This window comes from Zosterops lateralis, assembly GCF_965231275.1.
Source record: "Zosterops lateralis genome assembly, chromosome: 4".
Classification (NCBI taxonomy): domain Eukaryota; kingdom Metazoa; phylum Chordata; class Aves; order Passeriformes; family Zosteropidae; genus Zosterops; species Zosterops lateralis.
The window spans coordinates 72,058,176-72,082,106 of NC_139765.1; the positions used below are offsets into that span (position 1 = coordinate 72,058,176).

The 23,931-nt window shown below is 43.8% G+C and overlaps 1 protein-coding gene across 1 annotated transcript in view; it reads left to right on the top strand.

Moving 5' to 3' along the window:
• The first annotated feature begins 16,089 nt into the window (after positions 1-16,089).
• EXOC4 (exocyst complex component 4) overlaps positions 16,090-23,931 on the top strand; it is a 348,756-nt gene continuing 340,914 nt past the window's right edge. The window contains exon 1 of the mRNA XM_083858929.1: positions 16,090-16,204. Within this exon, the coding sequence (XP_083715055.1) occupies positions 16,119-16,204 (86 nt within the window). The 5' untranslated portion in view covers positions 16,090-16,118. The remainder of the gene's footprint in view (positions 16,205-23,931) is intronic.

The window sequence follows — 23,931 nt, forward strand, 5'->3', positions numbered from 1 at the left end:
AGAAGGAGAAGGACGTTCCTTTTTTTCTAAGGGATGGAGAGACAGGATAAGGGGGAATGGCTTCAAATAGAAAGAGAGGAGGTTTATATTGGATATTAGAAAGAAATTCCTGTCTGTGGAGGTGGTGAAGCCCTGGCAGAGAGTACCCAGAGCAGCTGTGGCTGCCCCTGGATCCCTGGAATGTCCAAGGCCAGGTTGGACACTGGGACTTGGAGCAGCCTGGGATAGTGGGAGGTGTCCCTGCCCATGGCAGGAGGTTGAGATGAAATGAACTTTAAGGTCCCTTCCAACCCAAACCATTCCATGATTCTGATTCTCTAGTGACTCCACCACTGCTGTGGGCAGCCACTTCCATGCTCCATCACCCTTTGGGTGAAGAAATTTTTTCCAATATCCATTCTAAACTTCTCCTGACCCCTAAATCTCCTCCATATTTTCTCACCCAAGGCACTTTCTGACGTGCCTCAGACCTTCAGAAGAAACACATCTGCACCTGAGTCTGTCCAGGCACAGATCAGGAGCAGAGCTGCTACCTGGAGATGACACAGATGTGCCCACAGGTGTCTGGAGATCACAGAATTTTCACACTCTCTGGCTGAGCTACTTGAGTATTGGAATATTTTACCTGTGTGCACTCATGCCTTGTATGATCACCAAAATTTTACAAACAGGAAAAAAAAAAAAAAAAAAAAAAAAAAAAATTGAGGTGGGAAGGGACCTCTGGATGTCCCCTGGTCCAACTGCAGTATCTGAAGTGTGAAAGTCACAATAATGTGTTCTAAAGTCCTCAGATTTATCTCTGAAATAATCAGAGCCCCAGGGGTGCAGAGGTTACTCTGGGGGTGCAGCACTCCAGGAGACTGAGAAGAATAAATTAAAAAATGCTCATGTGGGTCCTTGGGTCCCTCCTAAACAGGACAGACAATGCTGGCATCTTCCTGAAAAAGCTTTTTGACATTCTGATGCATCCTTTTTAATTCATCAATAAAACCCTACTTATTTGATCATCCAAATTTCCCTGAAATGCTGATTTCCCCAGAGCATCTCACTAAAAGTGCAAAACTAGAGAGAACAAAAAAAAAAAAAAAGGAACAAGAAAGGAGAAGTCCTTTTCTATTTAATGAGTTCATTTGCTGGTGTTCAACTCACAGATTTGCTATTAATGTTAAATTAGCTGGTTAAATTAGCTTATTATGGAAAATGTGTACAATACTCTCCATTTGGGACAACTGGCAGAGAGCAGCTACTCAGCTAAACTGGGGAAGAAGTTACTTTTTAGACCAAAGAAATTAGAAATAAAGGAAACATTCATATCAATCAGCGATTTGAATCTCTGCTCAGAGTCCTGAGTGTCCAAAATTTAGTATTTGAGCAGCCTGATGTGGTGGAAGGTGTGGAAAGGGGTTGGAATGAGATGAACTTTAGGGTCTCTTTCACCCCAAAATATTCTGGAATTCTTTGAGTGAACAGGCCATGTGTTTTTCAGGGACCTGCATTAATAAATTATGTATTTTTACATTTCAACATGCCTGGCTATAGGCTGTGTTTGTGTTTGCACTCCCTTTACACATGGAAGGAAATGGGAGGGGCTCTGTCAGCCCAGTGTCATCAGACACTCAGGAATTCTGGATTCTCTTCCTGACTCTGTAGCCACCCTTGGCTTGGCAAAGTCACAGAACCAGAATTATTGCAAGATCATCAAGTCCAACTTTCAATTGAATGCCCACTAAACCATGTCACAAAGGGCCACTTTTGCTTTGTTTTTTAAAACACTTCCAGGAATGGGGACTCCTCCCCTGCCTTGGGAAGCTGTGCCAGGGCTGGACAACCATTTCAGGGAAGAAATCTTTCCTAAAATCCAACCTAAACCTCCCCTGGCCCAGCCTGAGGTCATTCCCTCTCCTCCTGTCCCTGTCCCCCGGCTGTCCCCTCCTGTCAGGGACTTGTGCAGAGCCACAAGGTCCCCCCTGAGCCTCCTTTTCTCCAGGCTCAGCCCCTTTCCAGCTCCCTCAGCCCCTCCTGGGGCTCCAGAGACTCTTCTCCAGCTCCATTCCCTGGACATGCTCCAGCCCCTCAATGTCCTTCTTGTCATGAGGGTCCCAAAACACCCCCCAGGTTTTGAGGTACCTCAGCTTCAAGAGGATTTTACCTTGGGCAAGTACAGCCAAATAAATACAATTTCCTTCAATTCTTTGAGCCCACAAGCTGATCCAAACGACTCCTCCTACCCCTCCGTGTCTTTTTGCATTCAGGCACCACACAGAGATATTCCCTTTGACTGGCATTTGTTGACACTTCAGCATAAATTTACACTTTTCTGCTGCCTGTGAAAAAGCCAGCACGTCTCATTAAAAACCGATATTGATACACGGCCGTGGCACCTTGCTCGGGACGGCAAATTCAATTTCTCCTCGTCGCCGCGCCCTGTTGAGAAAACATATGTCATGGCCTTTGAGGCTGAGCCTGGCAGATGTCTAATTGACCTGGATAAATCTCCAGAAGGTCCTAGAATCCCCTCCCAAATTTTATTCAAACCTAACGAGACCAATGCAGAGATGAGTTTTGCAATGCAGCAAATGCATCTAGAAAAACGGGTGATTAATGCAACCCCAATTTTTCCTCTTCCTGCAGCTTCAGAGGACTTTGCTGGCTGCAAGGCAGGGAAGAGGTTGAAGCAGAGCCATTTTTGATGCAGTCCAGGTGGATCCCATCCCAGCAACAGCGTGCAAGATTTCTCCCTCCAGAAGGAGTGGTCCTTGTCGGGGAGGAGATATTGTGAGTAGACCTGTCATGAAATGAAATTTCATCCAAGATCGGAGCCAGAAAGCCACAAAACCCTGTAGGACAGAAGTGCTTTGCTAGTAATGAGCTGTCTGCCCTTGGAGGAGAGCCAGAACCAGACATAACCCAAATAATTCTTCAGCTTGAGCTTCCTCTTGCTGCTACCTGCTGGAGTGATGGAATTTGTGCTCCCAGCCCAGAATGTTCGAATGCAGATGTAGCTGGGACTTACGTTAAAATGATTTTAAAAGGAGCAGAGTCATGTCAAGCTTTAATATGAAATGTGGTAGAAATTCTGAGGTTGAGTGTGTGGGCCTGGGATGTCACCCCAGATTTTTGTCACCTCTTCCTAATCAACCCATTCAGCCAAGACTGACGTTTCTTATTCCAGCAGCACCAGTTTGTGCCACCACATTGTCCAAACCAACTTGCAAATATGCAAATTAAAGTGTATCTGCTGCTTGCCTTGGAGAGTTTAGAGTCCCCTCAGCAACCCAAGGGACAAGTCTGGACAGAAGAGGTGCCCAGCGAGCAAGAATTCCATTTTCAAAGAATTCAGGAGATAATTCAGAGGAAAATAAGTAAAGGTAAGTAAAGAGAAACAAAGGCATGGAATAATTTAGGTTTGTGCTTCAGAGCCCATAAGGAACCAGGTAAGGAGAGGACTCAGGAGTCCTGCACTTGAGGCAATGTGGGATAGATCCCAAAAATGACCCAGGAATCAGGGAATGACTGGAGCAGCATCTCACTGAACTTGGGGTATTCTGCATGAACAGGGAGCTTTTGTGAGTTTTCATCAGGTTTAAGTGAAGGTAAATTTGCCAATTCATCCAAATTTTTCTTTCTGTAGCGGAATCTTGTGATTTAAGCAGATGAAATGGCTTTTGAGCCTGCCAGGAAAATTTGCCTCCACTTCTGACCACAAAAACCCTCAGAGCTGCTGCATGAAGTGAATGTGACTTGGGGAAATTTAATCAGATCCTTTTTGTCATGGCTTCCAAAAAGAACAAAAAATTGGGTGCTTGACAGAAATCCACCAGGTTGGAGCAGGGAAGGCAGGAGCTGGGAGAAGGTAAAGCACAAAAATGTGTGTTTGCTGTTTTTCCTGCATTATTGCTGCATTGGGGGTGTCAATCTGCCAGGGAAATTGGGGATGCAGAGATGGTGGATTCTGATTCAGCGAGCCCATTCCATTTATAAAAGCTCAGGAGAGATGTCCCAGCAAGACGGTGATGTAATAACTACACGAAAATGTATTTTCAAAAAGATGGGCCCTTGGCTAAACTGTGTGCACCAGGGGATCTCTCAGCAGAAAGCTTCACTTATTACTTTATTAAAATCCTTATTACATTTCCAGCTCTATAAAAACTGAGTAATTACTGTCTTCAATTACCTCTTGGCGCCAACTTGATTAATGTCCTTTACACCGATTGCTTTGTGAACTGTTGGAGAGAAAAGATGATCTGGGTCAACTCTATAAATGACTTTTTCAATGCCTTGTTAAGTCTGAAAAGTAGAAAGTTGTGTTCTCAGGGAAGGGTCATCACTTGATGGCTCTGAGGTGCTGAGATGGATGGACAGGTGGGATTCAGATTTCAAAATCAGGGTCCAAATTTTTGATGATCCAGTGGATGAGCCTTTCAAAGTTGGTTCTCTCTCTTTTTCCCTGCAAATTCCCCTGCTCTAAATCCCTGGCCCCGAGGCTACAGAGATGGCACTAAGTGGGAGGATCAATGGTTGTCTGTTCTGGCTTTAATAATTAAAGTTATTGAGCCATTATGTCTTGGATCAACAAACAGGGCTCACAGGTCACTCTGCCTGGCCTTGTAAATTGATTTTTCTACAGACAGCATTAGGGTCAGGGGGTTTGCCTGACCTGTTCTCCCAGGTCTGGGTATAAACAACTGCTGATTGGGACCATCTGGTCACGCTTTGGCTCAGGCCATTCATTATTCTCAGCATAAAAAGACTTTTCTCCTCCAGCAGAAGTGAGCAGTGTGTCAGTACCCTCGAGCAGGGACCACAGAATGAGACAGCAAATAGGATTTGCTGCTGCTTTAGTTCTACTACAACCTCAGGATCTGATAACTCATTAAAATCCTGAATTCTCTCTGTTGGCCCAAGTCATTTTGGGTGTTGTGAATAGCTGGGCAAGTGCTCCAGAAAACTTTAGTGCTTATCTCCTGATTCAGCACCCAGTGCTGACAACGAGGAAAACACAGAATTTCTTGAACTGTCAGGGAATGATCTGGAAGTGGGTAGAAGAAAGGTGGGAGAGGAACACAGTGACTTGATCAGTGTTGGAAATACTCCTTAATAACCTGATCTGCCTGAAGAAATCTCACTCTGCCACTTGGCCTCCTGCCCCACAAACCCCATTCCCACTGGTATTTGGGCAGTCACTGGGAGGACTAAGCCAAGTCCTAAAAGAGGAGAATTACATCTCCTGGAATGGCTGCTGGGTCCTTCCCTCAACCCAGCAGGGAATGATTCATGCAGCACTTCCAGAATCCAGGCTTGTGGCCCTGATATTTCTGGGTCTGAGAGATTTCAGCCTGCTGGCAGCTGCTGACTTTTTCCCCCAAGGAAAAATTTCTCAAGAAAGGTTCTTCTCAAAACAATCTTGGCAAACAACTCTCAAAACAATCTTTCTCCAGGTGGTGTTTTGCTGTTTCTCTGCTTTAACCAGTGGCATTAGAGAGGTGCTGTCCCTATTCATCAATCATGTGACTTTTGCATTGGAACACCTTATAAAAGGCAGTAAGAATTACACAATAAAAGCCTTTTTTCTGTGTTCTTTGCCTTCTGAAATATTTGGAGTCTCTCATCTTTCTTTCACGTCCTACAGTGACACAGTCTGAGTCTTTCCCTCACATCACAATCTCCTTTCTTTACAAAATCAGCCAAGCACTTGTCTTAACTTCCTGATCCCAGCTTTTTTGTGGATCCATCTCTTCTCTAAAGGTTCCCACACCACGAGCAACTTGAGGCAACTCCAAGGCCCCACACGGGCCAGTGTGTCCTGGGAAGTGCCACCACTCATGGACACCTCCAGCTAAGGACCCCACTGTTTGCTGCCAGCTGATTTTTGGGGTCATCTGGGTGATGCTGTCGTACATCACAACAACACAAAGACTTCAGAAGGCTGAAAATGACTCCTTTATTTTTGGGATGTGTCTCCCTTTTATACTATTCTACACAGGCCAATTTGATTGGTGAAACAAAGACAAACCTCTTCAATCACATTGGTCAGACCAGAGGGACATCAGGAAGTCCCTCCTAGGGAAAAGAATGTAAACAAAGTTTAGAGTTAGAAAACACTTTTCTTGTTTACAGAAAATTTCCTGAGAAAAGAATTTCAGAAAACCAAAACACCTCAGGCATGGAACCAGGGCTACATCTGGGTGATGACCTTTAGAAGAACCTCAGCTGCCAGGTCCCACTTTGAACCCACAGAGCCAATTACCAGCAGCACTAATTAGAGGGGGCACTGAGCTGAACACTGCAGCATTTCTGCCCTGTCTCAGGCAGGGCTTGCAGCTGGCTCTGAGCATCACAATTGTGGATATGCTGCCCTTCTCCCTCTGCCTCCCCAGACAGCTTTTAAAGCTCTCCCAGGCAACATCCACATGGTCTGCAGCCACTCTCTGATTGCAGCATAAATGTTTTCATGATGATCCAAGCCTGGGAGACACATTCCAAACCTCTGGCTCTTCCTCCTGCTCGGATTCAATGTGGCAGGAGAAGGTCAGCCTGAAAATGCTTTGTAATTGCTGAGGATTAATGTTGTTTTGCAATGCCAAATCCAGACCCGAGTTGCCAAAGGTCTTCTTTGCACGGAGGATTTTCAAGCAGAGACAATGGGAAATTTGGTCCTTCCAGCACAGTAGAACAATTCCCAGCAGAACGTTATTCCACGCTTGGGTTTCATTCTGTTATAATCTCACCTGTCTGTGCTTTGATATTTAACTCCAAGCTGTCCCCTCTCATTCCTTCATCAGGCCCACAGTGTCACTTTCCTAATCAGGGCTTTCTGCATCCTTCATTCTCAGCCTGAATTGTCTCTCCCTTTTCCTTTGATACCTGCACGAGTTTGGAACACTTGAATTTTACTGGCTTAATGCCAGATCTAGATTTTTCCTTTTAATTTGTTTTGCTCATTTTCACATTTTGGATGGGCTTTGCAATTTGAAAAAAACTTCAGCCTGAGACTGAAGGAACTTTACTGATTTCAATGTGGGGTTGTGTGGTCCCCCAAGAGGGGAAGGGTTAGAAGAACTGCTCAAGGTTGGATGAGTGTTCTAATCCCTGTGCTACCTCCACAGGATTCCTGTGACAGTGAGCTGTGTTCATCTCAGTGTGTATTGGATGGGGAAAGGGTGACAACAACAGATTTTTTTCAAGTGGGAGACAGGACTTGCCTCATTCTGGCTGAGAACGAGGGCAGTGAGCAGCTCTGCAGGGGTGAAGTTCATTCTGAGTTGCAGAATGAAAACTTTCTGTCTCAAGGGATGGCTACTGGTGAAAATGGTGGGACTTAGACAGCCTGCAGGGATTTCAAAAATAGAATTTTGCTGCATTCCCAAGATCCATTATCATGCCTGGATCCCACAGTGACGCTTTCCAGAGGTGAGAGCTGGTCCCAGAGGCTCCAGGTATGTGCCAGCCCAGCTGTTCCATTTACTGTGATCCTTGGTGGCTCCAGGCTCCTCTCCTGCTCTTTCCCAGCTCAGGGAGAACTGAGCACATGGAGACACCATGGAAAGAAGGAACTCAAACAAGGAAAAAAAAAAAAATCTCTGGATTTTGTTTTCCTTCTGCAGCACATTGATTTATATTTCCACCTGTGGTGGGACTAAGGTTCTTCTAGTCCCACCCCAGCCCCATTTTATTCCATGGAAGCAGAGGAGCATTAACTTTGTAAGAAATACACTGAGGAATAACTCTACCCCCATGGCTTTTCCTGCCATCACACTCCAGCAACTTCTCTATCCACTGAACTAAACCCACTTCAGACAAACAGCTTCTGGCTGAAGAGGCTGCAGCATTTTGCAAAGGTTCCAAAATTTACTGAATTCATGATGTCCACAACCAGCTGCCAAGGACTGCAATTGAGAGACCAAGAGGCTCATAACCCAAGGCTACAAACTTATTGGAAAAATGAAATTGTGTTTTATCTCCTCTGGTTCCTTTCTACCTCGGTGTGAAAAACACACAGCAAAGGCTGTTCACTGTTCTGCACTTTTCAGCTTTTCTTGTCTGCCTGAATCCATGGCTGCCCTGTACAATCCCATGAGCAGGGATGGTGGAGCAGTGATCCATGAGGGAATCCTGCTACCAACACAGAGAATTTCAGGAGAACACAAATCTAGCAAGGATATTTGTTGTTGTCACCCATCCAGGTTCTGTAGCCGCCAACAGAAGAAAGGTGGTGACCTCAGTTTCATGAGGGTGTCACAAGCACAGGGACAGAAGAAGGTGGAGAGGTCTGGAGATCTTCTGCCATGGGGACATCAAGTCACAGAATCATGGAATGGTTTGGGTTGGAAAGGACCTTAAAGCCCATCTAGTGCCACCTTCCACTATCCCAGGCTGCTCCAAGCCCCATCCAACCTGGCCTTGGACACTCCCAGGGACCAGGGGCAGCCACAGCTTCTCTGGACACCCTATGCCACAACCTCCTCACCCTCCCAGCCAGAAATTCCTTCCCAATATCCCATCCATCCCTGCCCTCCGGCAGTTTAAATCCATTTCCCATGTTCTAACATTTCATACCCCTGTCCCAAGTCTCTCTCCAGCTTTCCTGCAGGCCCAGGAAATGGCTGAAGGCCTGGGGAAGGTAAAACAGGACACATGGGACACAATTTTAGTAGGAAGAACAATTTCTGCTGGGGCAGGGACAGGGTATGATGAGCCTGGGTGAGCAGATCTTTGTCTCAGTGACAATTTCCTGCAGGACTCACTGCCTCAAGTCCCCTCATCCAAATTATGAAAGAAGTAAAAAAAAAGTCATCACATATTCACTTTAGGAGCAATGGAACCAACGTGGGTTCCACAATTTACATTTCAGCCTTCACTGAGGTGTATTTTATTATCCCACTTAATTATGCTACATAAATCTCCACTGTGCTACAGTTAAAACGTGGCCTCTGCCCCGATGAGTTTATAATTCAAACAGATGAGGTGCATGAATTAAGGAGAAAGATCTAACACAGGAAACCAGCAGCACAATGATTTGCAAATTTAGGTGGCGTCACTACAATGTTAAAAATGTCAGTGGTGTTTAGTGAGAGAAATTAGGAAAATGTGAGGATGAAGGAAGAGGGGACACAAAGGGAAGCAGGAGATGATTTGGGGAAGGATGGGGAATGGAGGGTGGCAGTGAAGGGGTGATGAAATTCAGCAAAAGGACCAGCAGTGCCTGGTCATCTCCAGCACCTGCTGTGACAGACACCTCTTAGTTTGTGGGAAATACTTGTGCTGATCTAATTTCTCACCAAACCCCTGGAACTGAGGGCTCCTTGAAATGTTTTTCTTCCCCAAACCCATAAAGATCACGAGGAAAAAAACCCCAATATTACACTGTAATACTTGCCTTTCCTGAAGGGGAATTGTTACACAGAACAGCAGCCACACCAAATGCCATTTTTAACACAGAGATGAGGAGACCTTTTAGTTCATTTTACCACATTACATTTCATTTTATAGATGTACAGCAGGTAACACCTCATTTTCTTGCTGAGTATTTAATATTGCCTGACTGGACTTTCAATGGGAATCACAAAACCTCTGCTGAATCATTTGGATACACCACCACCTCTAGGAACTTTTCAGGTGCACTGACAGCTTAAAAAAATCCTGCAATTTCAAAGGAATCTCACAAGAGACTCATCTTTCTTGTGTTCCAAAAGGTCATGTGGACCTCAAAGGTCACCTCTGCTCCACTGACATCTTTTAAAAGTGCTGTCAGATCTTCTGGTGACTGAAAGATTATGGGTGAAACAGCCCAAAATCTCCCACCTTGCCGTGTCTCCAATGCTGCAGCAGCAGTGGAGGAGTTGTGGGTTTCACCTGCCAGGATTTGTCTTGCTGATTTTGTCCTTCTTGCTGACAACAACAGAAAAAAATTGAAGACATCAGTCTCCAGCCTTATTTCAGTGCCCACAGAACACTGCTGTGCAATAAAGTTGATTTAAGTCTGTTCCTGTAGATTTGGTGCTTCACTTGGCCCTTTATCACAAGGCTTTCAAAGCCTGCAGCTCTCTGAGCATCCTCACTCTGCTCACAAACCATCCACACCACCAAATAATTTGGGAATTGCCATCATTGGCCTCTTGCAGATTGGCTGCTGCTCAACAGGTTCCAGTTGGAACACTGAGACTGCCTGGTGAGTTTGTGCAGAAATTTTAGATTTGTCCAGCCTGAGAAGTCAGGGCAGTGACTTCAGGGTTCATCTTCCCCACCAAACTGGAGTAATTCCAATTGTAAAGTTTTTGGGCAAGAGGAAAGTCAAACCCAAACCCTTCTCTATCACTTGAGCTGCAGAACTGAGTCTGGGCACATAAAATAATAGAATTGTTAAGGTTGGAAAAGACCTTTAAGACCATCAGCCACATCTGACAGACACAGGACCATTGAAACTCAGAGTGGGATATTACAGTATGGAAGGTATGAAGGGCTTTTTCTTAAAGAAATTCTCAAAAGAAACCCTTTTTCTCCCTGATTTTTATTTTTTAGTGAAAATGAAGGACAAGAAGGTGCTGGTGAAACAGTGGGAGGCTCAGATTTCTAACAGCAGTGTGGGAAGCCCTTTCAAAGGCACCTCTCATTCTCTGTAAAATCATAGAATCACTTGGGTTGGGAAAGACCTCCAAGACCATCAAGTCCAATCTGTGCCCAATCCCCACCTTGTCCCCAGCCCAGAGCACTGAGTGCCACCTCCAGGCCTTCCTTGGACACCTCCAGGGATGGGGACTCCAGACCATTCTGAGCACTCATTCCAACTCTCTCCATGAAAAAATTTCTCCTGATGTCCCAACTGAACGTTCCCTGGTGCAGCTTGAGGCCATTTCCTCTCATCCCATCACTTTTTCCCTGGGAGCAGAGCCTGACCAGGCAATTGGTCCTTTGAAAATCCTTCAAAGTTCCTATGTTGAAGACTAAGCAGAGATCATTCCATTTCTTCTGTTCTTGGCAGCAAATCCTTGAGATTTTTAGGTAAGTGGGGATTGTTGTTGTGGGCTTGATTTCAGCATCCGTGGGCCACAGTTCCTCCTCTGAAAGGTGGGACAACCCTTTCCATGAAAAAATTCCTCCTGATGTCCCAACTGAATGTTCCCTGGTGCAGCTTGAGGCCATTTCCTCTCATCCCATCACTTGTTCCCTGGGAGCAGAGCCTGACCAGGCAATTGAACATCCTTCAAATCTCTGTGTTGAGCTGCAGACCGAGCACAGCTCATTCCACTTTCTTCTCCTCTTGGCAGCAAATCCTTGAGATTGTCAGGTAAGTGGGGATTGTTGTTGTGTGCTTGATTTCAGCATCCGTGGGCCACAGTTCCTCCAGTGAAACGGGGGTTGTGGTGCCTTGTCAGTGATGGATTCACTTTGTCAAAAGCGCTCCAGAAACACAACAACCATCGTGTTATCCTGCTCTTATAACACCTCGGAGCAAATTAAATTTGAGGCCAGCAGGGCTGTTCAGCTGCTTGAATCTTGTGGCCCATTTTCTGCAAGACAAGCCTTGAAATTGGCTGGCTGATGTCTCATTTCAGGAGGATTGATACTGGCGCCGCTTCCCTTGGAAACACAAGAGCGCGTTGCCAGTACCGGGAGTTTTACTCACTTCAGTTCAAACTTCTTGTTGTTTCTCTCTTGCCTGGAGCTTCTGCTTTACACAAACCAGAAAATATCTCCAAAGCTGCGTTTTCAGCAGGATGAAATATTTCTGTGAGCACTGGAATTTCTTATTTCCAACATTTGTCATGCTCAGCTGGCGGTGGTTTAATAATCGGAGCTCTGATCTGAGGGTTTTTCCTGGGGTTGAGGCATCCATTAATTCTTTCTCCCAAATGGATTTTGCTGGGATAGATGATCCAAGTGGTTCTAAGTCTCCCCTCAGTGCCAGCAGGACTTCTGGGACTTTCTTTTCTTATCCAGCCAACTGTTTTCTCACAAATTGTAGGAATTTAGGCTTGGATATCACCTGATGCCCAACAAATCCACAAGTCAAAATATGAGGAACCTAATGGAGAGCTGGGTTAAAATAAGAAGTTCTAAAAACTTCTTTACAGAAGAGGGGAAAAAACATAATTAAACACAGGTGAAGTTGGAATGGGAGTGTTGTTTTTCATGTCTCTCATACACCATGAGGTTTTCCACAGTTCCAAAGGAAGATTAAGACTTAAGAATTTTAATTTAAGAAGCCAACAACAAGCAGCCTGAACCCGTTCACCTGAGGACTTGGAAAATGCCTGTGGACCATTGTAAAAACAGTGAGGATAAGTAAAATAAAGGGGGAAAAATAAACCAAATAATTAGATTTTTTTTTCATGGTTAAGAGAAGGAGAACATCCTCTCTTACAGCATTTTACCTGCCTTTGAAGAGGAACACTTCACACCTGCTCTGCTTTCCTTCAGGGACTGCATTACCAAAGGTTCTGTGGCTCTGACACTGGAAAAGCAGCAGTATTTTTCCACTTAACTTAATCTTAGTTATTATTTTTTTCTGCAGCAGAAGAACACAGCGCAACGTGGGAGATGTCAGGAGGCAAAAAACAATAAGGAGACATTTGACTCACATTCTCTGCCTTGATTCCCAGCATTGAGCCAGGCAACTTCTCCTCCTGCCCCAGGAGTTTCTTCTTATTCACAGAGACAAAAAGAATTGATGGCAGCTACGTGCTGGGAAGAGAAACTGATTGTTGCTGTGCAGAAAATCCAGAGAACAACATAAAGCAGCCTTAGTTCACACTTATTTAATGGTAAATAGGAATAACGAGGTCATCCAGGTGTGTGACTAATCCTAGAGCCAAATCCTGATGTTTCAGCACACTTTTACTCAATTCTTTCACTCAGGCAGTTTGGCAAAGCTTGGTGAAGCTTCACAAGAAAACCAGAATTATTTGTAAGAAGAGGGTGGCTGCAATCTGATTTTTTACCCATGCACCAATTTCTGCTTAATGCAGCTGATGTGGGGGTGACCAGCTTTGTGAGAAGGGTAAAATAAATTTTATTAAACTGACTGAGAGGTGCCAACAGGATTAGGGTCACTTTCCACAGGCAGAACTGTTGTTGCTACAGGGCACAAAAGGAATGACACACACAGAGTCAGGTTGTCAGGGCAAAAAGAGGGAAGTTTATTTTCTACTTTGATTTTTACAGATTTTGGACAATGACTATGGATTGGAGAATGAAGTTGACACCTCTCTCACCTCACTGGTCAAACTAGAAGTCCATCAATCGTCCCTCCTCAAGAGAGGAATGAAAACATCACTTTGTTTACATGAAAATCCGTGAGAAACTCCACTAAAAAAAATTGCAAATATTAGAAGGATGAAAAAGATGAAAGCAACAAACTGCTCCTACAGCTTAGATGGAAATTCTGGCCTTCACTCTGCTCCCACCTCTGTTTCTGGAAGTTAAAGGGGATTTCATTATAACCAATATAAAGGCATTGCACACACAAGCCAATTACACCTGTAAGAAGTTGGTGTGAGCTGAACCCTTTGGTCTGACATTTTCACTGATGTTTGAAATGAAATAACCAAGGACTTGTGGCTTTTTTTTTTTTTTTCAAATGTTAAAGCTGTGGTTGAGAGACCCCATGTGTACATCAAGCCCTAAATCTCTTAGGTTTAGGAATTCCCAAGAAATTCCCAGGAAACGCTTAGAAAATGTCAGGGGATAAAGTGTAAAAAGGGATTGCAGGTAAAATTACCTCAGGAAAGGAGGGAAGCAACTCCCTAATGTCACACAAGTTGTATGGGGAATGGAACTCTGGCCAGTGGAGTTTGTAAAACACTTTCCAAGGGAATAAACCACATTTCCCAAAGAACTGCTCTGCCTGTGCCTCTTCAGAATTCTCTTTGGCAGAACTCTGTAGGTTTTTCTCTTGGGAAACTGGCCCAGGTGATGAGGAAGAGCTCAGGACAAACTCACCCCCCGTCTTTTCCTTTTTTATTATTGAAGGGAGGATGATGAGGAGTAAAACCATCTGTGAATGAGGGGAGACCCTCCACTGAGCCAACCTGATCTCTATTGACAAGTTGTGACAAGGGTTTCATTCATCATCATGAACATTTTATTTGTCAGTTTGTATTTTCTCTAGTTTCAGTAATCCAGGAATTACCCATTTTACCAGATACACATCAGAGTACTGAAATACTACAAAAAGGAAGGTGGAAAATAAAAAATATTCTTTCCCTTGTTTTTCCTTCCATCAGTTTTCAGATTGAGACTCTTTTTTTTTTTTTTTTTTTTTTTTTTTTTTTTTCCCCTGTAAATTGTGTAAGGAAAAAATGATCTTCTCATGATCCTTCAGCCTCATTGTATAATATATTATAAATCAAGAGAGATCTCAGTGTTCACCTTCTGCTTCAGCCAAGGCTTCTGTTGGTTTCTCCCTTCCATTTAAAGAAAATATAATAAATTCCCACCTTCTCGCCATTGAAATCATCGTCTTTGGGCAAAGGCATTGGAAAACCTGCTCAGAAAAACAAGGAAAATGAGATTTTTATTTTGGAATAATTGAATAGGAAATTGTGGAGCTGAGAGTTCATCTGTACAGGGGAAATGTAGCAGAACTGAAGTGCACACCCTACCTGAAAATAAAAATTACTTTACTTGGGAGTAATTATTCTGGTGTGAAAACACGTTGCTTATTCAGGAATAAAGCATCTTTTATTTCAGAATTAAAGTGCCCATGCTCTTACTCTGCCCTCCTGTTAATGATCACAGACACAGCTGTTGGTTATAACAAATAGAGGCTCTTCTTCCCTTTGTAAATAAGGAATTATCACATTTCCAATCACCTCGTGTTTCAAACACAGCTCCTATAAATGGGCACTCTTGATTCACCTACAGCTCTCAGCAATTTCCATGTTTTTAAATCGTTAAGGGGCAGCTTTGGGCAGAAAAAAAAATACCTCTGGAAGAGCAGCGTGTTTGACATGATGGAGTGAATTTGATTTAGGAAACACTCAGCAGCTCCAAGTGATGCAAATGAGGGTTGTTTCTATTTTTCCTAAGGAATTCTGCTTCTGCAACAACAATCCTGAGGTTTGCATGGTGTTTTTTAAAACAAGTTCTCAAAGGATGTGACTGGAAAAGTGTCCTTATCCCTTACCTAGAAATGGGGAAAGTGAGGCAGCTCTCGGGAGAGGTTTGTTTGGTGAAAAACAAAAGAAGTTTTGGATTTCCAGCCCCTGGATAGGGTGTCATCCACTTTTCCCTTTTTCCAAAGGTGATCCTGTGGAGAGGGATGGATGGATGGATGGATGGATGGATGGATGGATGGATGGATGGATGGATGGATGGATGGAGTGTGTCCATCATAAAGCAACACCTGTGGGCAAGGAAGGTGGTGTTCAGTATTATGGAATTCAGCCTTGTAGGATCATGGAATATCCTGTGTTCAGTATAAGGTGTTGGAGCATTTTTGAGGTTCTGAACAAATTCCAATCCCTCACCTGCTCCAAAACCACAATTCCTGTGCCAAACACACAGATTTGTTTCAGAGCTCACTTCAAGGACCACCTGGGCCATCCCACGGAAAACTGGGGGAAATTATTCTGATCAACATTGTAGCTTAAAGATATTAAATCAAAGGAAGCATCAGCAACTTCTGTGGGTGTATTTGTGATCAGATTCACTGTGACACGATGTATTTAGTATTAATAATTCATCAAACACGTTAATTTAAGTACTTAACGCACTTTACCCACTTTTAACTCTATAAACATTTAAATCCCTCAGTGTTTAACCAGTCCTGCTCCATGAGGGCTCTGAGGGGACGCTTTGGTTCCTCATACCTCCACCCCGTTTATTGCCGCTCCTAGAGCTTTTGGGCACAGGTTTCTTTGCGGGTGTATCTTGCCAACTCGGTAATTTTTTAATCTTTTACTTCTTTTTAACCACCTGTCGAAGGTTTGCGTGGGAACCTGTCTCTCCGCCGCCACACAAACTACAACTCCCAGAAGGCGCCGCGGCGCCGCGCCCCACCTTGATGCCGCGTGCCCCGCCCTCCTCACCTTCTATTGGCTGACAGCGCGCCTGCTCGCCTCTGATTGGCTGCGGCGCGCCAGCACGCATTGTCTGCGCCGTGTTAGAGGGGGTGCAACATGGCGGCGGGCGACGCTGTTGGGAGGTATCGCGGCACCGTGGGCAGGAGCAAGGACCCCTCGGGGCTGCTCATCTCCGTTATCAGGTAGGGGTGTCACTGCTCCGCATCCTCCGGGGCTCTGAGGGTGACCCAGGGCCGGGTGCGGGCCCTGCTGTGCTGGGGAGGCCTTCCCGAGTCGGGCCTCTGGAGTATGGGGTCTCTCCTGGGCAATGGGTGACCCTAAGTTTGGGTTCTTGTTGGCCCTGGAGCTCTGGGGAGGCTGCAGTGCTGGGGAAAGCCTTGTCCTGAGGGTTGTCCCCTGTCCTGCTGCCATGCCCGGCTCACTTCCTCCTGCTCCCAGTGCTTTGCTTCTTCCTGGGGTCAGAGGGATCAAGACAGGCTGGATGGAGGGGCAGAGACCAGCGGGATGAGGTTCAACAAGGCCAAGAGCCACATCCTGTGTTTTGGCTACAATAATCCCCTGCCCTGCTCCAGACTTGGGCCAGAGGGACTGGGAATTGGAGCAGCAGAAAAGGAACCTGGGGGTGCTGCTTGGCAGTGGCTGAACACGAGCCCAGATGGGCAAAAAGGACGATGGTACCTGGTCTGTGTCAAAAATAGTGTGGCCACAGCACTGGGGAAGTTATTTTCCCCTTTAGTGGGCACTGATGAAGCCACACCTCGGGTGCTGTGTCCACTTCTGAGCTCTCAACTCAGGAAGGACCTGGAGGGGCTGGAGTGTGTCCAGGGAAGGGAATGGAGCCCCAGGAGGGGCTGAGGGAGCTGGAAAGGGGCTCAGCCTGGAGAAAAGGAGGCTCAGGGGGGACCTTGTGGCTCTGCACAAGTCCCTGACAGGAGGGGACAGCCAGGGGAGGGATTTGGGATCTAATCCCAGGGAACAGGGACAGGAGGAGAGGGAACAGCCTCAGGCTGGGCCAAAGGAATTTTAGGTTGGATTTTCGGAAAAATTTATTCCCTGAAAGGGTTCTCCAGCCCTGGCACAGCTGCCCAGGGCAGGGATGGAGTCCCCATTCCTGGAGGGATTAAAAAAAGTGTGGATGTGACACCTGGGGATGTGGGTCAGTGGTGGCCTTGCCAAGTTTGACTGATGAATTTATGGGTCTTTTCCAGGCTTAATGTGATAAATTGTGAAACATTCAGAATTTTACAAGACTTCTGTGTGTAGTGCCTCCCTAGCATTTGTTACCTGCAGATCTCTGAGTGAGCAGTAAAACAATTATCTTTTAACCATCATCCAAACCATAAAACAGTGAAAACCTCTCCCAGTTTCTTTGGGAGGAATGGATTTTGCCTCAGGCTGGGCCAGAGGAGGTTTAGATTGGCTATTAGGAGGAATTCCTACACAAAAATCGTCTTCAAACACTCTAGGAAAGGACTCCATCACTCCAGGGGCAGTGGTGGAATCCTCATCCCTGCAGGTCTTGAAGAAAAGCCTGGGTGTGACACTCAGTGCTCTGGTGTGGGTGACAAGCTGGGGATCTGTCACAGGTTGGTCTTGGGTCTTTTCCAAACTCGGTGAGGTGAATAAACCCTGCAGGCAGTCCCAGTTTAAAGTCATTTGTGAAAGCCAAAGCACTGACATGTTATTGCTGTGGAGTCCATAAGTGATCCCACCCTCAAACACAGCAGCCCTGAGCACAATTTATCTGCCTGGAAATCTGGAGGAGCAGGAATTCCAGTGGGCAAACTCCATCCTGTGTGGGAATGCCACAAAGTGCTGCTGCTTCTTCCAAGTCTGTCTTGTTGGGATTGAAAAGCAACAATTGTGTCCAGTTCTGTTTAGACATTGATTTTTGTCTGCCCACATTCCTGAATTTGGCTTTGCTGTTCTGTGACAAACCTGGATGTGAATTCACTGTTTCCTTCCCCCCCCAGTCCTTTTTTTAACTGCTTGCAAATCTTTTCTGTGCTGCTTCAAACCATTGGATTGGTTTTAAATGAAGGTTTTAAATGTTCTTACATGCTTTGAATGTTTTTTACATGAGTGTGGGCAGCTACCGTCACACCAGGATTCTGCCAGTTGTAATGAGCTCCCAAACTCTGGATCCTCCTCCAATGTCTTGGAGAAAAATTGTTGTCATCCTGTTACTTTGGAGAAGTTGTTGTGACACTAGTTCTGTGTCCAAGACATGTTCTGATTGAAATATTCTCTGTGAGTGATGTTGTTTAGGAGAAAATTCCATTCTTTTTATCACTCTGGCCTTTAAAATCTTGCGAAATTTGAGAGAGATGTTGGTTCTATTAAAAAAAAAAAAAAATGCAGCTGGTGCCACTGTCTGTGGAAGAATAATAAACATGGCACTGGCTGTGCAGCACTTCCTGTTATAATCATCTTTTTTCCTGTAATTTCCAAGAGTATTTTAAGGCCTTCCTTTTGTACCTCTGTTTTAATAAATCCGAGTTTATTAAATTTATGTGAAAACAGAAGAGTGAGAGCTCACATTGCTCTGTTCTCCAAATAAAAAAGAAATGTTTGTCTCATAATCTTTGGCTTCCAGGCACTGATACCACCTTGGCTAGTTTAGGCCCAGTGTTTAGGCACAACATTGAGTTATTGACTTTATGGAATTAAAGTTATTCAACAGAACAGCCCGATAACTAAACTTGCAGAATTTAATTAGAACTTGGTTTGGATGTGGAGATTTCTCTGCAGAGCTTGACGTGTCAGCTTGAGCCAGACCATGAAAACCTGATTGCAGAGGAAGGAAAAAAGTGTTGTGGTAATAATATTGATGTTTCTCGGGCTTAGCCAAGTGCAGAAAAGCAAATGGTGTGAAAAGGAATTTAAATCACATTTTTCCTTACGTTGTATTTGTGTTGGAGCTCAGGTGAGGATGGACTTGCCAAGCAACAAGTGAATATTTTTTTTTTAGTGGTTTGTATGGTCATAAAATCCCACTGCAGACAAATTTAAACCTGGCTGCCTTAAATGTGATTTTACTCAGCTTCAGGAAAAATATTACAAATCTTAACAGCAAGCTGTTGCTTTGAAATGTGACTGAGTTTCCTTTTGTTGATGGCTTTATTTCCAAAACATTTATGCATAATAGAGGCTTCTGCCAGTTCTTGTGGTTTTACACTTGTTTATTTAGGCTGTTTATTTCTCCCTCTTTGCTGTGTGAAAGGTCCATAAAGGGAAGAGTGGTTGAAAAACAGCAAAATTTTGAACTGCATTTTTCTGCTGTAAATGAACAAAACCAGAGGAGCTTCTTCAAGCATTGATGTTTTACTTGGTTATAGCAAAGACAGGGATGTTTTTGAAAAATCAAACGTTGTTTAGGTCTGCAAAACCTCTTCATATTGTCTGTGAAATGCTTTGAAGTGTGAAGCTGAAAGGCTTTCTGTAAATAGGAATTATTTTATTAATGAAGGGATAATTTCTGGTATTTACTTGAGCTCAGCAGCTCTCACTCACGAGAGACTGAATAATTTTCTGAATAATCTGAATAATCCCTTTGCTGCAATCCCAGATTTAGGGATTCTTGTGGTTTTGTGACTGGACTTCCCAAGAGAAAGTGTTTGGGGTGAGATCCATGACAACAAAGTTTAACTTGTACGGCAGCTCTGAAATCCAGTCAGAAATGGAATTTTATGGGCTCTGGTTTGGGAATTTTAAGTGATCCCTCTGCTCTCTGTGGTGCTGCTTTTCAGGAAGGAAAAACACAACAGGAAGGAGTGTCCCACTTGTGATCCTTTTCTGTCCCTGCAAAGTGTCACTTTTTCCTGTCGTGTCAGGGAACAGACACATTTGTTCTTTGGGAGTTGTTTCCTGCAGGAGGATCCAGCACTCAGGGAATTCTCCTCATTTTCCTGGTTGGTGCTAAAAATAGAGACTAAAGGATGGATTTATTTAGGAGAATGTTGCATGAGCACTGTCAGGAGTGAGGGATGTGCAGCTGTCCCAGGACAGGATTGATCCAGCCCAAAATTCCCCAAATTTAGGAAGGTTTAGTTTCCACTCCCAGCATTTCTGGGGTCACACTGAGTTTTTGACCAGTTCTCCTCTTGTTTCTCTCAAAGGAGAAATAAAAGGACTGTCCACAACAATAAATCTTTAGGAAGTAAAGAGTGTCTGGGAAGCTTAATGAGTGTTTAAATTCCCACTTTTCCCTTCAATTTCCACTTTTGCTGCAGCTCCAGGGAGCTTTCCTTCTTTTCCTTCTGTACCTTTACAGCTATTGGGAGTCTCTTCAATTTGTTCTTGTCTTCAAAGTGCTGAGAAGAAATGAGAATTATTTCCTACAAGGAAACAGCTCCTGGGTTGTGACTCCCAGAGTGGATATTGGATATCAGGGATATCCCTGTGCTGCTGCACTTGTGCTCATTCCTCATTCATCCACCTCCAAAACCTGCTCATTCCTTCCTGGAGGAGAAAAATCCCTCAAGTTCCTGAAATATAAACTACTTTTTAAGGTCAAGATGCTGGCACAGATGACCAGAGAAATCTCCTGCTGATCTCAGGAAGTTTTTGTTAAAAACTCTGCAGATAAGGGAGCAAATTTGGCTCACCTGCTGCAGGACAATTTGGGAATATTTTCTTTTATCACTCAGAGGACCAACACGTGTTTGTATATTGATTTTTCTTAACCTTTTTGTTTTGTTGGTAGCTGGTTGAAGCAGCTTTTGTATTCTGAAACAAGCAACCTGGCATTTAGCAAATGTTTTGAGGGTTTTTTTTTGAGATCTTGTCAGATTTTTAATTGGTGAATGTGTCTGCCTTTTATTTATTCTTGGGCATTTTTCTGCCTAGTTAAAGGCTGCTGTTTTTTAAAGCTGGCATTTAATAGCTTCTTTAATTGGGGGGAAAAACCAACTTTAGCAGTGACTCCAGAAGACCTCAGTGAAATCTTTGTGCTGAGCAAACTCACCCAACAGATCTCTGCAGAAGTTGAGATTGCAGACAAAACACCCTGAACATACTTTATTTTTCACCAAGTGGGGATATTCTTTTCCTTTAATACTTGTGGCCATTATTTTCATTGCGAGTCAACTTGCTGAATGGGATTTTTCCTATTTTTTCCTGGCATTTGGTTTTCTCTTTGTGTCTAAAATAGCAGAACTGAGATGGAATTTTGTGATGGAGAGCGAGGAACAGGGATGTGGAGCTGTTGCCCTCATCATTGCATTTGAGAAATAGCTGCTACAAGGAATAAACTCCAGTTATTCTGATCTCTAATGGTCTCTTAAAACCACTTTTATTGCAAATGGTGTTTTCCCAGTGTTGTAAAGGTAGCAGTTCCTCTGCGAGGAAAGTACTTCAGAAATTCCCTGAAAATAAATGGTATATGGCAGAGTGAGGCAGTAAACTATAAATATCCCTGAAATGATCTCCAGGCACTTGTATAAAATGTTTAGGTATTTGGCAAGTGTTGGGTTGTAGCTCGATACAGACCCTTGGTTGCATTTAAAACCGGATAAAGGAGCACATGTGAATACAAAACCACCGAGAAAAGGACAAGAGCTGTGACTGTGCCAAGTTAAAAACTCAAAGTACTTTATTTTCAGCTCTTATTTTACCTTTAGCCGGTGCAGAGCTGGAGTTGCACCTACTCTGACAAAACTAGGAAGTGAAAATACTGGGGTTTTATATTAGTGCTTTTTGACTCTTTCAAAAGTATTGCCTTCAATATCTTGTTGCCTTCAACAGTTCTTGATTCTGGTGCAGTTTTGAAACTTTCAGGTGAATGATGAAATTCCCCAAGGCTGCTGCTGGTTCCTGCAGGTGTGAGACCAAGGATGGTTCATGGTGCAGTGTAGGGACTGGCTCCTAAAATATTCTTTATGTTTTAATTATTGAGGTGACAGATGTGAGTAGCATTGTCCAGCCTGTGCTCTTGCAGATATAGAAATATTGATCCTTAGGACTCTGACTTTTTCCTGGGAATACATGGAATGGCTGATTTAATTTTTGGATCTAGAATTAATTGCCAAAAGAAGAGTTGGTTCCTGTGGCTTCCTGTACATGGAGACAGTCCTGGACAGTGTTGTAAATGCATATTATCAAGTTGGCTTTTTGCAAACATTATTATAATTGTACTGTATGTTTTATTAATAGAGTTTAGAAAGGTAATGAATGTGTATTTTTTTGGTTATACCAGAGGATTAACCATATAAAGACTGGAGTTTTTTCCTTCTTTGTGACATCTAAACTGACCAAGCCAGAAGGTACAGGGATAGGGTCATCACCTTGTAACCCTGCATAAAAACTGCTAACTTTCTGGGGTTTTTTTTAATCAAAAATGAAAATAACTAAAAACCTTAAGAGAAAGACTTTTAAGATCCACGTTACCAGAGAGTGTGGAGCCACCCACAAATAAATCTACCAGCTAAGATGATTGGGGATACTTGAAACAACTCAAAAAGCATGTTTTGAATCATACATTAATATCTATTGAATATGTAACTCAGCAATCCTTAAAGCACAGTATTTGAAAGAGAAGTGTGTGCTTTCTGCTGAGGCACCCTACTGTGTGTCCCTGGGTTTTTTTCTTGTGTCCCCCCTGGGCTTTTTTCCTGCGTGTCCCTGGGCTTTTCCTGTGTGTCCCTGGGCTTTTCCTTTTTCCTGTATGTGGGATGGAAACTCTTCCTGTGCTGCTTTTGGAGGTGAATTCTGTTGAAGCCACTTCAGTTCCAGTCTTTGTTTCAGTCCCTCACTCCCCTGGCATCATTTGTATTGGTGGGAGGAAATTTGATTAAAGGTTGGTTAATTTAACAAAATAAAGAATTTCCCTGCTGGTTGTTTGTTTAGGTGGCTGGAGGCTGCTCAGCCTTTTTTGCTGCATTTCTCCTGCACCCATCTGTAAGTCCTCAATGATAAAAAGATCACCAGCTTCTGTTGAAAATGCTCTAACCAACTGTGTAAATAGCATGAAAGATTAATGGAATGTAAGTAGAGGAGGAAAATGTTTTAAAATGCTCTGTTTGCTCTGGGTGCTTAACAGGATTGTGAACAGACTCGGTGCTGCTGTTCTTGTAGGGAGTTTTATTTCTTTGCACAAGGGAGAGGGAATTCTCTGCAGGCTTTGTGTTCCCCTTGGTGAGGGTGGAGCCTGCTGGCATCAAGATTTCACTTATTTTTTAAATTTATTATTTATAATTGTTCAATCAGTTCTCAGAACACCTCGTTTCTCATGCCCATTGACTGGGACACCACAATTTTTGACTCCCTGTTTCCCAGCACCTCGTGGTCTCTGTGAAGAAATCTCTTTCCTGGATGCTTTAATTCATTTCCTCCAATCCAGAATTTCACAGGCACAATCCATTAACCTGTGAAAATAATGAGAAAACATTCAAGGTGTTGCTGTCAAGTTAAATCATTAAATACCTTTTGCAGTTTGGTTGTTTTTTTTTTTTTTTCCTTCTGTCTGGCTTTGTTTTATAAGGACCCAACTTTTCCAGTGGTTTCCATGAACCTCTGGAGAGGTTTTTCAAAACATGAATTATCAGATTATACACTTTGAGGTTAAATAGTGCTGGAAGCTGTAGATCACCCCACCTGGGACTTGTCTTTAAGACAACAGTTTTCAATTATAAAATTCAAATAAGTCCATTTAGTTTAATGAACCTGTGGAAATTTGTAGCTCAGTGGGTTGAAGTAGAGTTGTTCTTGTCCCAGGGAGTTTTAATAAAACATTTTCAATGTGATCTCTTGAAATGGAGCTGCTTGTGATGTCTTGTGGGGCTGGAAGAGCAGTGAGGACGAAGAATTTTTGCTGAACTGCTCTGGACAGGCTCTTTTCCCCCACGGAGGATGTTTTTACACCCATAAAAATAAAGTTGGAAGCAGGGGGGGAAATATGAATAAACCCCTG